The sequence below is a fragment of the Triticum aestivum genome, chromosome 5B (assembly GCF_018294505.1).
Source record: "Triticum aestivum cultivar Chinese Spring chromosome 5B, IWGSC CS RefSeq v2.1, whole genome shotgun sequence".
Classification (NCBI taxonomy): domain Eukaryota; kingdom Viridiplantae; phylum Streptophyta; class Magnoliopsida; order Poales; family Poaceae; genus Triticum; species Triticum aestivum.
The window spans coordinates 339,021,164-339,034,318 of NC_057807.1; the positions used below are offsets into that span (position 1 = coordinate 339,021,164).

The window sequence follows — 13,155 nt, forward strand, 5'->3', positions numbered from 1 at the left end:
GGAGCAATCATTACTGTGGGAGACACACCACCAACCCAGAACACGTTCATTGCTATGAGCCACAAGGTGGTTCTGGTCTGCCAACGCTTCAAATGCGTCCCAATAACTTTTCCGGTTTCAGAGTAGCGGCGAAGCCACGAGCCGAAAAGTGCCTAAAATAAGGTTTTTGGATTGTTGGAAATATTAGCACTTTCCTAACTAATCTAATCACGAGTAAGCAGTAAACATGGCAAATACGGTATGCATCTCATACCGATACCTAAGCATGTGAGCACGTACAGTACATAGAAGCGAAACATCTATGAACAACATATATATGGCTAGCACATGTACGAGTAAACGAGGGATGAACAAATCATACCCACCAGTTGGCCAGGCCAACGCGGCGGCGGTAGCAGCAGCCTCGGCGTCGTCCGTGGCCTTCTTCTTGGCGGCGGCGTCTTCGACCATGATGTCGATGCAGGGGAAGTAGTGGAAGCAAAGGCGAATGGAGACGGGGACGGATCGGGAGCAGTCGCGTCGAGACGCTCCCCGAAAACCTTATTATCGTTCTCCCGGGCAGGATCTCATTGACAGGGTTCCAAAGGCACCTGCTCTCCCGACCAACCATGCACGTGGTCGTCGGGATGGGATCGCCGGGAGCAGCACAGAGAGAAGAACAGTAGATGACGGCTAGAGTTGTGCGAGAGGGAGTGAGTGAACTAAATTAGGGTTTACTCCACCGGCCAGCGCTTCTACCACATCGTTGTAAATGAAGTTCTACCATAACAAACACCGTCTTTTCATTGCAAAGTGGTATAGAGAATTGATCCAATATGGATGGAATCATGAATAGTCATTGGTTTAGTTTTTTTATACTAATTAAAACTTGCTATCTATGGAGCAATATGAACAAAAGAAAGAAAGTATTTATCCAGGAAGCCTCCGCCAAGATCCATTTTATTTAAGAGAAAAGTATACTTTTCGTCCCTCAATTTTTGGCGGAGCCTAGATTTGATCCCTCAACTCCAAATACAGACAACTTGCACCCTTAACTACTGAAACCGGGCAAGATTCATCCCTCGTCATTGTTTTGACCGGTTTTGGTGCTGTCCCACCCCGGTTTTAACCGTGCCGACTCGAATTCGCATACTTTTTCCAAGTTTGTTTAACGTTTTCAAATTCGGGTACTTTTATCAAATACGTAATCTTTTAAAATTAGTGTACTTTTTCCAAGTGCACGTACTTTTTTAAATCCACGTACTTTTTCAAAATTCATATTTTTTTTTAAAAATGACGTACTTTCTCATATCCGGTTACATTTTTTTGGAAAGGGTTCATGAATTTGGAAAATTTATGCGAACTTGAGAAAAGTACGTGGATTTGGATTTTTTACGCAAATTAGAAAAAAAATGGATTTGAAAAAAATATTTCAACTTGAAACAAGTACGTGAATTTAAAACAAAGTTCATGGATTGAAAAAGGAAAATGGATTTGACAAAAATACATAAACTTTAAAAAGTACGCGGATTTGAAACAATTATGCGAATTTCAAAAATAGTTCATGGATTTGGAAATAATACACTTGGATTTGATAAAATTACACGAACATGGAAAAAATACGCGGGTTTGAAAAAAGTATGCAAATTTAAGAAAATCACTGATTTGAAAAAAGCAAACAAATTTTAAAATAGTTCAGGGATTTGAAGAAAGTATGTTTACTTTTTAAAATTACGTGACCTTGAAAAAACTACATGAATTTGAAAAGAGTATATGAATTTCAAAAGGTTCACAGATATGAAAAAAATACGCGAACTTGAGTCAGCATGGGTCAAACCCCGGGTAGGTCAGCACCAAAACCGGCCAAAACCGAGACCAAGGACGAACCTTGTCCGGTTTCGATAGTTGGGGGTGTAAGTTGTCCGGTTTCGTAGTTGAGGGACCAAATCTAGATTTCACCAAGAGTTGAGGGACGGAAACCCATATTAAAATTCTATCATATGAATGAATCATAATTTGGAAAAGACGACCAAACAAGTTTGCTTAAAGGCGAGGCGGGCGGTGGAGGAGGAGGAGCGCGCGTGTACAACTCCTATTTCAAATTCTCAATAGCAAGTGGTAGAGCAACCCTTATAAAAAGGTTTCACTTTTCTTACTGTAGCAGTGTGGTACTAAACTTTCCACCAAACTTCCCACAACTTGCCGTACACACATTCATGACCTTTAAAGATTAACCAGATATTATTGTTTTATATGGGCCTAAGCCCATCCATAATCCATCAAACGTGTGGTTGCAGGAGAAAAGAGGCAAAGCTGCAAAAAGTCATACACATATAATCGGCGGATGGCGACCATACGAGCAAAATCACGTACACTCGTGAGAAAAAGCCTTTTGTTCCTTGCGCACGAGGGGTCCAAGCAAGCAAGCGGCGATAGAGCGCTGCTCCCTACGTTACGTACGGCTGGCAGTGGCAGTAGAGTAGAGTGGCGATGCCAAAAAGCAGTGCATTACTTGTGGTTTTGCTTGTTCCGTTATTCAGTTTGTTATAGGACAGCTTGTGCTCACCGATGGCTGGATTGTCGATATCCCTGGCTACCTAAGTTTCCTCGCAAGCCAGCCTTGGATGCATGGCGACAGTAATAACAACAACCAAGCACATGGATTTTCCTAGTAAAAGCGGCAGACAAACTACTATCCAGCCAAAAAGGAAGAGCAAATCAACAGAATAATAAAGAAAACAAAGGAAATGCGCGCCCCACACGAGGCGTTGTTGTTGTTGTTGTTGTTGTTCCATTAGTATGTCTTTGTGGATTTTAACACTCTTGTCCACGTAGAAAATAGTCCAGTAATAATGTTGGCGTCGGTGTCTCCAATGGATTCAGCCAAGGACAAGGAGGTGGTCTAGGTAGGAGCGACGGAAGAATGAAGCTGTCATGTGGACGCGATCTCCTTCTTTACTTTACACGTCTCAGTAGTACTATACCAGTATATATTTCATCTAGATCATGGACATGATAGTAACGTATAGTATAAACCAGCACCAACTTGCGCCTTCATTGTCCACTCCTGTACGAGATGGAAGCTGCACCCTCTGACATTTCATCGTTTCTCATTGGTTTTTCTTTACGAAAGTTTTTTAGTGTTTCTTTTCTAAAACTATCATATAGTTTCTTAGTGTTTCACAGGCCAAGTTCTCCTTTGTTTACCCTGCGAAAGAACTGCACTTTTTACTCGTCCGTGATCCCATCCTAGTCGTACCCGAAAAGAATTACTCCCTCCGTTCGTAAATGCTTGTTAGACGCAATAAATGTATTTAGATGTATTTTAATTTTGAATATCTATTTTATTTATTTCTGTGATAAGTAATTTGCGGACCAAGGAAGTAATCTACAGAACTATACTTCCCGGATCCAGGTTTCCTACACGTGATTCTCACTAAAAAGTGTCAACGGGCCGCTTCGTAATTTCGCCGCTGCGCAGCGGGTATATTGCAAACTGCCTCGCTGTCCCTCTAAATTTGGCCCGAGTTCGTTCGTAGCCTTCCCCCTTCTCACGTGTCTCTTCTCCCTCCCTCTTCGGTCTCCGCCGAATCCCAGCTCCTCCCGTCGCCCTCGCATTGCGTCCGGCTCCGGCGAGTTTCCTCCGCTTCCTTTCCCAATCCGAACCGCCGGAGACCACGGCTTCGACCGTCTTTGTCTTTCCCGCACGTCTGTCTTGTGCACCCGAGAGAGCCATCAGGAATCATCCAGACTAGGAGAGCCGCGGCGGCCTTCGTACGTTTCCGCAATCCCAAGCCGCAAACAAGGCGTTTCAATTCTGTGATTTCTCAGGCTCAGTCTGCCCTCCAGCTCTGATTATCTTCTTCTTTCTTTTGTTGTTGGGAAAAAAAGTAGGGAAGCGGTGCAGGAAGTTGCCTTTCTTGGCTTGGCTGGGTCCGAGGAATGGGGAGGAGGATGCGGCAAGCCATTGCCGTGCTAGGCGTCGCTTGCGCGGCCGCCTTCGCCGTCGCCGCCGCCGACCGTGGGCTCTCGCTGCCCAGCGACCGCGCCGTGGTGGTGGCGCCGGAGGAGATCAGCCTCCTCAACAAGATTGCCAATTTCATGTGGCAGACCGATAGGAACTCGTACCAGCATGTTTGGCCGGTAACACACAAAACAAACCCCAGCTTTCCGAGCATTTCTTTAACCAGCGCGTCTTTTCTACTAGCTTCTACTGTAGTTTGCTTTCAGCTATTTTATTAGCCATGAGATGAACCGCTGCACCTTTTTACCTGCTTGGTTTGTGGGAATTCAGTTTGACCCATGCATGAGGGAACTGAACTTTCTTGATTTAAATTAATTATTATGTAGCTCAAACTCCATACTACGTACATCTTTGTGTGTGATACTTTTTCAGTATATCTCTGTACCTCTTCTTTTTCGGATGTGTGGTGCTAATTTGGTGGATTTTCTGGATGTGGTAGCCAATGGAGTTTGGATGGAAAATGGTGCTGGGGTCGCTGATCGGATTCTTTGGCGCGTCATTTGGGAGCGTTGGAGGTGTTGGTGGTGGCGGGATCTTTGTACCGATGTTGACATTGATCATCGGGTTTGATCCAAAGTCTTCAACTGCCATATCCAAGTGTGAGGATCCAACTCTTTCCTTTGGGATTTTCTTCTTCTGTGCCTGCCTGCTCTGAAAGCAACAGTTCTTGCTGTCCCCAAGCATTCATTTCTCAAGCTTGTTCAGTATGCGGTGCTGTAAAGATTCCTTCATGTGTGCATTAGTTTGCCTGTTTTCTAGGTATCTTGCTTTTTAAGTATGAGGTGCTGTACTGATTAATTCATGTGTGCATTAGTTTACCTCTTTTCGAGGGATCTTGCTTGTCCTGTTACTGTTGGAAAGTTAGGCTGGCAAATTAGTTGGGAATTAGAGTATTTAAGTGTCCCAAAGGGGCAATTAGCGCTATTCTGTTTTGTTTGTGTTAGGTAGGTACCTTGTGATGGTTGCTAATTATATATTCATGTGTATCAGATTACGCCTTTGTGCCTTTGTCTGGCTCACTTACTCAATTATAAGCTAAGTCTATGTTTACTTGTTTCCATGAAAAGAAGTAGGTACAAAGGTGTGACGGCTATACAATAATCAAAGTATTAACATGCAAATCTGAAATATTGAAGTTCAGTGGGCAATGATCCTGCATTAGGGTATAAATGTGTGTTTTATGGAATACATTCTATTCCATTAAACGGTACGACCAGCAATATCGTCTCCATGTACCGAACTGAGCACAAAGTCAGGGTCGACATCCGGCTATTTGGTTTGGAACTCGTGACCTATCCCTGCACCATGTGCCAGCACCGTGTCTACAACCTTATAACAATGCACCTTCATTTCTCAGATATTCTTTCTGATCTGTAATACTAATTATCTGGTTTGCGTCTTTATCGTCAGTATACATCCCTGTTGTTTAGGAATTCATTTACGTTTACACATAATTACCTCTCTCTACTTAGAATTGTTGGTTGACATCATTATACTCCTAGTAGTATAGTACAATTCATAGAAATCTCTGGCTGCTGACTTACTATATGAGTCTTGCAAAAATATGATAGAATAATATATAAGTATTGAGTTGCAAATACAATGTTTGTTCAGCGATTTTAATTGATACTTTGTATTCATTTGGACAGGTATGATCACTGGTGCAGCTGTCTCAACTGTGTACTACAATCTCAAGCTGAAACATCCGACTTTGGACATGCCGGTGATCGACTATGACCTAGCACTGCTCATCCAGCCTATGCTAATGCTCGGGATTAGCATCGGTGTTATTTTCAATGTTATATTCCCTGACTGGCTGGTCACAGTTCTCTTGATAATCCTTTTCCTAGGTGCTGATTAACCCCTAAACTGCTGCATTCGTTTTTTTGGTTATCTAGTTCTCATGAATGACCTTTCTTTGCTTCCCCAAATTAAATTGTAGGCACATCAACTAAAGCTTTCCTGAAGGGTGTTGAGACATGGAAAAAGGAGACAATAATCAAAAGGGTAATCTTCCACAGTTATCTCATCATGTCTATAAAAAGTGATTTTATTTATCTCCCCTTCTTTTGTTTGCTCCTTTTGTATGCTAATGGATCTTTTTCATTTCTTCCAGGAAGCTGAGAAACGGTTGGAGCAAACCAGTAAGAATGCTAGAAAACGAAGTGTTGCTCATCTGTCACCAAATCAAAATATTAACACTCGTATTTTTCAACCTTTCAGGCGAGGAACCAGAGTATGCACCGCTCTCTACAGGACCAGGTGCCGGAGCTGATGTAAAACCCCATTCAGATGAAGCGGTAAACATCTCATGACAATATACATGAGTCCTTGCATTTGTTGGAGATCTCATTCTCAAGAATTTGAACCTAGAATTTCCCAATATTTCAGCCATCACTTATGAAGAACATTTACTGGAAGGAGTTTGGTCTTCTCACGTTCGTGTGGCTAGCATTCCTTGCTATTCAGATAACAAAGGTGAGGATTGTAATGCAAAACTACAAATTAAAATGGTCATAAAAATGTGAGACGCATCTAACTCCAGCTTCTTACCAAGTCACTATTAGCTGTCTTATAACTCTGCCCACATTTGTTTGGTTATTTCTGTTATTTTTGTTGCTTTATTTGGCCTTACTAGCAAGCATTTTCTCTTTCTTGATTTTGCTTTTGTCTTAAGCGGACGATAATGTTTCTTTCATGTAGTCTCACAATATCTTTGTGATAGTAAACGAACATCCTTTATGACCAATTCATTCAGAAAAAATAGGAATCAAATCAATATGTACAGCCGATCCATTATGTCAGTTTTCATAAGATGTTTCAGGAACTTCTGCTCTTTTCAGTTAATTTGAAAAAGAAACACATACAAATGCTGTCACTTTATTTTTTAGAAACTATTGTACTTGAACTAAATTTATAGCTTTCTATCTTTGACAGTAATACTTCAATGCTATGCTATTTTTCTCATACTTGCAGAATTATGCTCCTACTTGCTCCACGTGGTACTGGGTCTTGAACTTTCTCCAGGTATTTATATTTCCGCACCTGTTTTCCCCAGTTATACCAAAAATCCATGCTGATTTATGTAGATCCTCTAAAATACTTAACCACTGGAATTTGTGTTCCAAATATCAATCTTATCACCAGATTTATAAATTATCTCATATGTCTTTGTTGAACTCCAAATGTAACTACTCAAACTTAGAGATTCAAAGCCCTACATTGTGGGCAATCCCCACAGTGGTGCACCTCGACTCCTCTATCTGGCCAGACATCCTTCTGCCTATTCTTTGGAAAATCTGGGAAGCAAGAAATGCTGCTGCTTTTAGGAATGAAAACCATAGTCCACGTGTAACCATTACTAGCTTATGTAGGGACTTCGATCTTTGGACTCTTCGGTTTAGAGAACCGAGTGATAAGGTAGCCGCCTTGTCTTGGCGCGGCTACCTCTCTTCACGGATCGCCGTGACTCTGTAAACTCTTGTCACACTGGTCCTTGGGCCGCTCTGAGCAATATATATACAGGTGGGGATCCTCTCTCCCCCGGTGATTACTCAAAAAAAAAAAAAGCCATACATTGTCACTAGATCTGTGAGCTCAGTATATATATATTTTTCCTACTAATTAACATGCGATTTAAGCTCCCAATTTTCTCTACCAATTTGTACAAAGTTATGATTTTGCACCACCTATATGGACCAATTTTCACTATTGGTCTACTGCCTAATTTCTATTATTACATTATGAAAGAAGGGTTGTTGTATCGTATCAATGTTGATCATACACTGTCATAAAACTTTCTACTCATTTGGTGCAGATCCCGGTCTCTGTAGGAGTGACTATGTACGAAGCACTGGGTCTGATGAACGGGAAGAGGGTGCTATCATCAAAGGGAAATGAGCAAACTACCCTGAAATTTCATCAGCTCTGCATATATTGCTTCTTCGGTATCACTGCAGGGCTCGTTGGCGGTCTGCTAGGTTTGGGAGGTGGTTTCATCATGGGACCACTGTTTTTGGAGCTCGGCATCCCTCCCCAGGTACACTCCACCCCCCAGTTTTCACGTTTATGTATGTCAACAAGTTATGATTTGGCCATAAAGAATGCCTACTTAACTGAAACAATCATAGGTTTCAAGTGCTACAGCCACGTTTGCGATGATGTTTTCTGCTTCTATGTCCGTCGTGGAATACTACCTCCTGAACCGGTTTCCAGTTCCTTATGGTAACACTATCCCTCTGGTTCACATTTTTTTCTTGGTATAGGGCTGGGCATGTACTGAAGCAATTTCTTGGCCTTTTCTTCAGCTGCTTACTTTGTTGCTGTGGCGTTCGTTGCTGCCATTATCGGGCAGCATGTAGTCAGGAGGTTGATCAGTTGGTTAGGGCGGGCATCACTCATCATCTTCATACTGGCTTTCATGATCTTCATCAGCGCAATTTCTCTCGGTACATTTTCGAACATCTGACTGTGCCCTGATCAAATGTCCACTGTTTTTGAACTTTGAACAACGTTAACAGAACCTGCTTCTTTTCAATCTTCAGGTGGGGTCGGTATCTCGAACATGATTCACAAGATGGAGCGACATGAGTACATGGGGTTTGAGAACCTCTGCAAGTATGATGCATAGGATGCAAGCAGGCTTAACGTTCATGTGCAGTCATTCGAGTAAGGAACCGGAATTAAATTGAAGATTCGATTCATAGGCGGTTCAGGTTTCAAATCTTTAGCCATGTAACCAGAATGTAATCTAGCGCGCAAAAAATCAGAGGTCACCGCTTGGGGTTAGAACTGGGGTAAATGTTGGAGCACACTTTTTTACTGGAACTGATTTATGAATTTTCAGTTAAAGCAAATTCATCCGTGCCTATCTCATTGTACCAATCTTGTAATAGATTTAGTGAACTTGTTCTTATGCCCTGCAGAATATCACCCTAGATGTGTATTTTGTTGTCAGAAATTGTTCACTGAGAATGCCCCTGCAGATAGTTGTGTAGCTCATTAACATGATACTCGGAAGTAGACTCAAACGCTCGATGCACAGCGCCGGCAGAATTTCATGTTTCTGGATGTCCTACCCATTTAACAAAAATAGCACGTTTCTTCAGAATTCAACATATATCATACCCACAATCTACATCACCAGACAAAGATTATAGCGCCACTTATCGCCAATAATCAGTGCTGCTGAAAACACTGGGCCTCTGTAATTCTCTCTTAGTTTGAACCAACATCAGATCATGAACATGTAACACTCCAGTACTATTATTATTTTTTTTGCTGGGGAACACAACAGTACGACTAGTAGCATGGTTGCGCTTACATCCTTCCAGAACATTTCAGCATCATCAGATATCTTGTAATAAAGTAACTACTGCCGCCGTAAGATCTTTCGATCATGATTTCCTACATCACATTCCTCAATTTGCATTCCCAAAGGAGGCAATGCATGGGCATGGCAACAAGGCAGAGAGTAACTTAAAATATATCATTGTAACTAACAGATGTTACATTCTCTTTCTTTCTTTCTGAAATGTATTGCCATACTTCAACTTATATCATTGTAACAAAACATCAACGCACCAGTCTGAAGTTTCTAACCCATACCGAAGATTTCTAACAGCACCAATTTAGGGGATGCTATGAACAACTTTATCTAAATCGTCGGAAGACAGTCTGAGATAGAAGAGAACATTGTATGCTAACGATAGGGGGGAAACTGTAAGCTGACAGTTACCAGAAGCATGCTTGAAATCATTAATCAACCATGCTCCTGTCACCAGGACACTTGAGCAAGGCATTGTTTTTAGCATCTGAAGCGATTTACAGTTTTTTACATGAATGGATCATAGTGCAGCTGCCCTTCAACTGTCTTGGACCAGGTTGGTTGGCTCACTCAAAACATACTTGGGCAGTTCATATTTAGCACCTGAAAAGTTAATAGCTATGGTAAACTATATGAACAACAGTTGAAAGAGTGGGAAAAAAGGAATGAGATGGAAAATCAAACCTCTTTCATCATAGCATAGAGTCAGGTCAGCATTTGAAACAATTACGCCCGCACTTTCCACAATTGCCTGTGCAAGGGCTACATCAGCCTCTGACGCAGCACGAAGGGCATCCCAAATTTCTGTAGAAGGCTTAAATGGTTAGTGCAAGGATTGCGTACATGAGCAGCTAAGAGAACTATAGATACAAGCACAAAAAGAAAGTGTAGCTCAACTAATAATCTAATAGGAAGCAACATTATGTAAAGACACACGACAGAAGCAAAGAGTGAGAAGCACCTTTCCGACCACCATAGTGAGGAGCTGTGTCCCAAAACTCATCACGCATCTGCCTGAGCTGGGCAATTGTGATCGGCTGGGGGTGCTTCCAGGGCTTAGGCTTCCTGACTTTCTTCGTAGCTTCTGCATAAATGAAAAATAAGCCACATGGTATGAGATGACCAGTGAAGCATGAATACGTATACACAGTTAAAAGATATTAGAGTAAATTTAGTGCAAGACAAAAGACAAACAGTGCCAATTTTTTCACTCTCAAAAACTCATCTCTTTTAACAGGGACATCATTGTACAACTTCCCATTCGATGAAAAATTTACCTCTAAATTTTAAGGCGTCTTTCCTAGCCCTGTTCTCATTGCCTTGTGTCTACCACAAATATACACATTACATATGGCAAGTAGAATTTTTTTACCACCACCAAACTAACTTATAGGGACTAAATAACATAAATGAAAATTAATCTGTGCCAACAACTCACAATTGCAATTAATCAAATATTGAGTGGACATAATATTTGATCCATGCTATTACATGAGATGACTAAAACACACATGGTATATAATAATGTTATTTCATCTAATTATTCAAGATTAGACATTGTCAATGAGTAGTCAGGCATGTATTACATGAGGTCATCAACTATCTAAAATACTGGCAAGTGGCAAGAACTAACAATTTATGATGCACAAGGACTTACATAACACTACCATCATGTTCCAAACGTCACTTGCTCCTTCTTTATCAAATACCAAGCCCCACAGAATCGTTCAAAACACTTTAGCACAACCTAGTCCTTGTGGATACATTTTGTCAGGCTCCAAGCTGATTAGGCTAACTAAACAACCATCCATATTCTTCAATAAATGTTGACACCACTATTAGTTTACCAGACACTAAGCTATTACTTCTAGCTGAATACATAGAATGCAACTCTACATAAATGTAATGAACAAGGAAATCAAATCCTGTATAGTTTCCAGCTTTCAGTATTCAACTTGCACAAAATGTCATGTCTCTTGCATCAGGATTCAGGACAATAGAACAGGATCCAAAATATAACATTCGCTCATGAATTGTCATAATAAACAACCACTACATATCGCAAAAGAAAACAGAAACCTTCAAGATACAGAGATGTTAATCTCACCCCCAAGAATGCAATGAATGTTAAAACTATGCCTTGTTGACTGCTATGCTAACTAATTAGTTCCATTCAGAACAAATCATATAGAAATCAAAATTATGCGTCATGTAGCAAAGCATAATTGTGCATGCTGTCGGATCAAGAAACATTTGTCACACACAGGAAACTGGAAAGAACAAAAAAAATTCTCTTCAGAAAGGACAATTTCGCCATCCATGCTTAATTTGGACTATCCACAAGTTCAACAAGTCTATCACAGCTAACAACTTTGGAAGATCCAAATCCAGTTACATCCTCATGTTCACACACTCACTGATCATAACCTCCTTTCACCAAACTATAATTAACGAAGTCAGAAAGTGTCCTATAACATCTTCCACACGTTATGCACACAGGGACAACAATTTATAAAAAAAGGAACCTAATTACACTCCTGTCGCCACTGAATAGTTACACAATCCAGTTCAGCAAGAGCACTCTCTAGTTACACGAGGGGAAGCAACTCCATCTTCCCCAAGAATCCCATCGTCGCAAACTAATCATTCACCAAGGAAATCCGCACAACAAATGATCCCATTCAGTTCCCCGGTGGGCATAAGTTTCGCTCCTGCGATTTTTACCGGCCAACTCAAACCCAAATCACAACTCGACCAATAATCCCTACTCTAATCCCTTTCCACGAAGGCGCCACTCAAAAATCCCTGCCAAGCCCTTAAGCAACTAGCTACACACAAATAACTCAACTTGGATAGCACGATTTGGAACCAAGAAATCAATTCCTGCCAAGCACGGTTCGACCAAGAATCCATTCCCGTCATACAACTGACGCCATCTACACCATCACAACGCACGCCCTCTAAAGGGACCAACAAATCTTCAAACTCCAAGAACCCAATTCCACGGGTCGCACAGAAATCTTGTCGCAAGGACCCGATCCTAACCGGACGGATCAAGCAGAAAGAGAAGAACAGGAGGGGAAATCTGAGGGGCTGGGAGCTCGGATCGTGAAATCTTACCGCCTCCGGCGGCCGCAGCGCCCTTGGGGGTGGATCCTGCGCAGCCCATGAGAATCCTGCTTCTCGGTGGTGAAGCCGTGGAGGACGAGGACTGGAGGGCTTTGAGGGAGGCAGCCTTGGCTTCCGAGCTTCTACGGAAGAAAGGAACAGAAAGCGCCGGTGGTTTACTGTATATCCCCTTTCATAAGCTTTCCTGTCTTCGTTTATAGGAGTGTGATTTTATTTATTTAATTATAACTAAATCAAACCTTGCTTATATCAGAGGAGAGAACATCGGATACAACAACGTTATAATAGAGTAACTGAAGCCGATAACATAAAAATGAGAGTTATTTATCCAAAATCACCACACTTGGAGTTAGGGTAACAATTTAGTATCAGTTTTTGGACAGGGCACAAAAACCCATCAATTATGTGCTTAATGACTAACGGGGAGCACTGATTGTCTGATAAGCACGCGAAAACAGTGAAACTGACAAATTGGGCCCACCTGTCAGGCTGACATGGCATGCTTGTGTGGACAATATGCTGAGTTGGATAAGGGACCCACCTGTAAGTGACTCATTTGTTTATGTCTTTTAAAATTCTTTTTCTTTTGGCCATTTTAACAAACAGGTAATGGGCTTATCAGCGCACTGGACGCCGCCGGCGCGGCTCGCCGTCCTTGATGGTCTATGGTCATCCGAGACCTGGCCGCCGCTGTCAA

At 41.7% G+C, this 13,155-nt stretch overlaps 2 protein-coding genes across 3 annotated transcripts; one reads left to right on the top strand and one right to left on the bottom strand.

The window, feature by feature from the left end:
- The first annotated feature begins 3,478 nt into the window (after positions 1-3,478).
- Positions 3,479-8,963, top strand: LOC123111743 (sulfite exporter TauE/SafE family protein 3). 2 transcript variants are annotated; one of them, XM_044532593.1, is made up of 13 exons: positions 3,479-3,753; positions 3,871-4,122; positions 4,443-4,602; positions 5,653-5,853; positions 5,946-6,010; positions 6,120-6,147; positions 6,227-6,303; positions 6,395-6,481; positions 6,980-7,030; positions 7,821-8,042; positions 8,134-8,227; positions 8,311-8,451; positions 8,548-8,963. In XM_044532593.1, the coding sequence occupies exons 2-13, from the start codon at positions 3,922-3,924 to the stop codon at positions 8,631-8,633; spliced, it is 1,413 nt and encodes a 470-aa protein (XP_044388528.1). In that variant the 5' UTR covers positions 3,479-3,753; positions 3,871-3,921; the 3' UTR covers positions 8,634-8,963. The 2 variants fall into 2 exon arrangements, with proteins under 2 accessions (XP_044388528.1, XP_044388529.1); XM_044532594.1 differs by having other exon boundaries at positions 3,503-3,753; positions 3,874-4,122.
- A 514-nt stretch (positions 8,964-9,477) lies between these two features.
- On the bottom strand, positions 9,478-12,644 carry LOC123111744 (ubiquitin domain-containing protein 1). Its single transcript, XM_044532595.1, has 4 exons — positions 12,450-12,644; positions 10,291-10,413; positions 10,014-10,133; positions 9,478-9,932 (listed from the first exon to the last, which is right to left on the bottom strand). Exons 1-4 carry the CDS (start codon positions 12,496-12,498, stop codon positions 9,868-9,870), a joined length of 357 nt encoding a protein of 118 aa, XP_044388530.1. The 5' UTR covers positions 12,499-12,644; the 3' UTR covers positions 9,478-9,867.
- Positions 12,645-13,155: the final 511 nt, after the last annotated feature.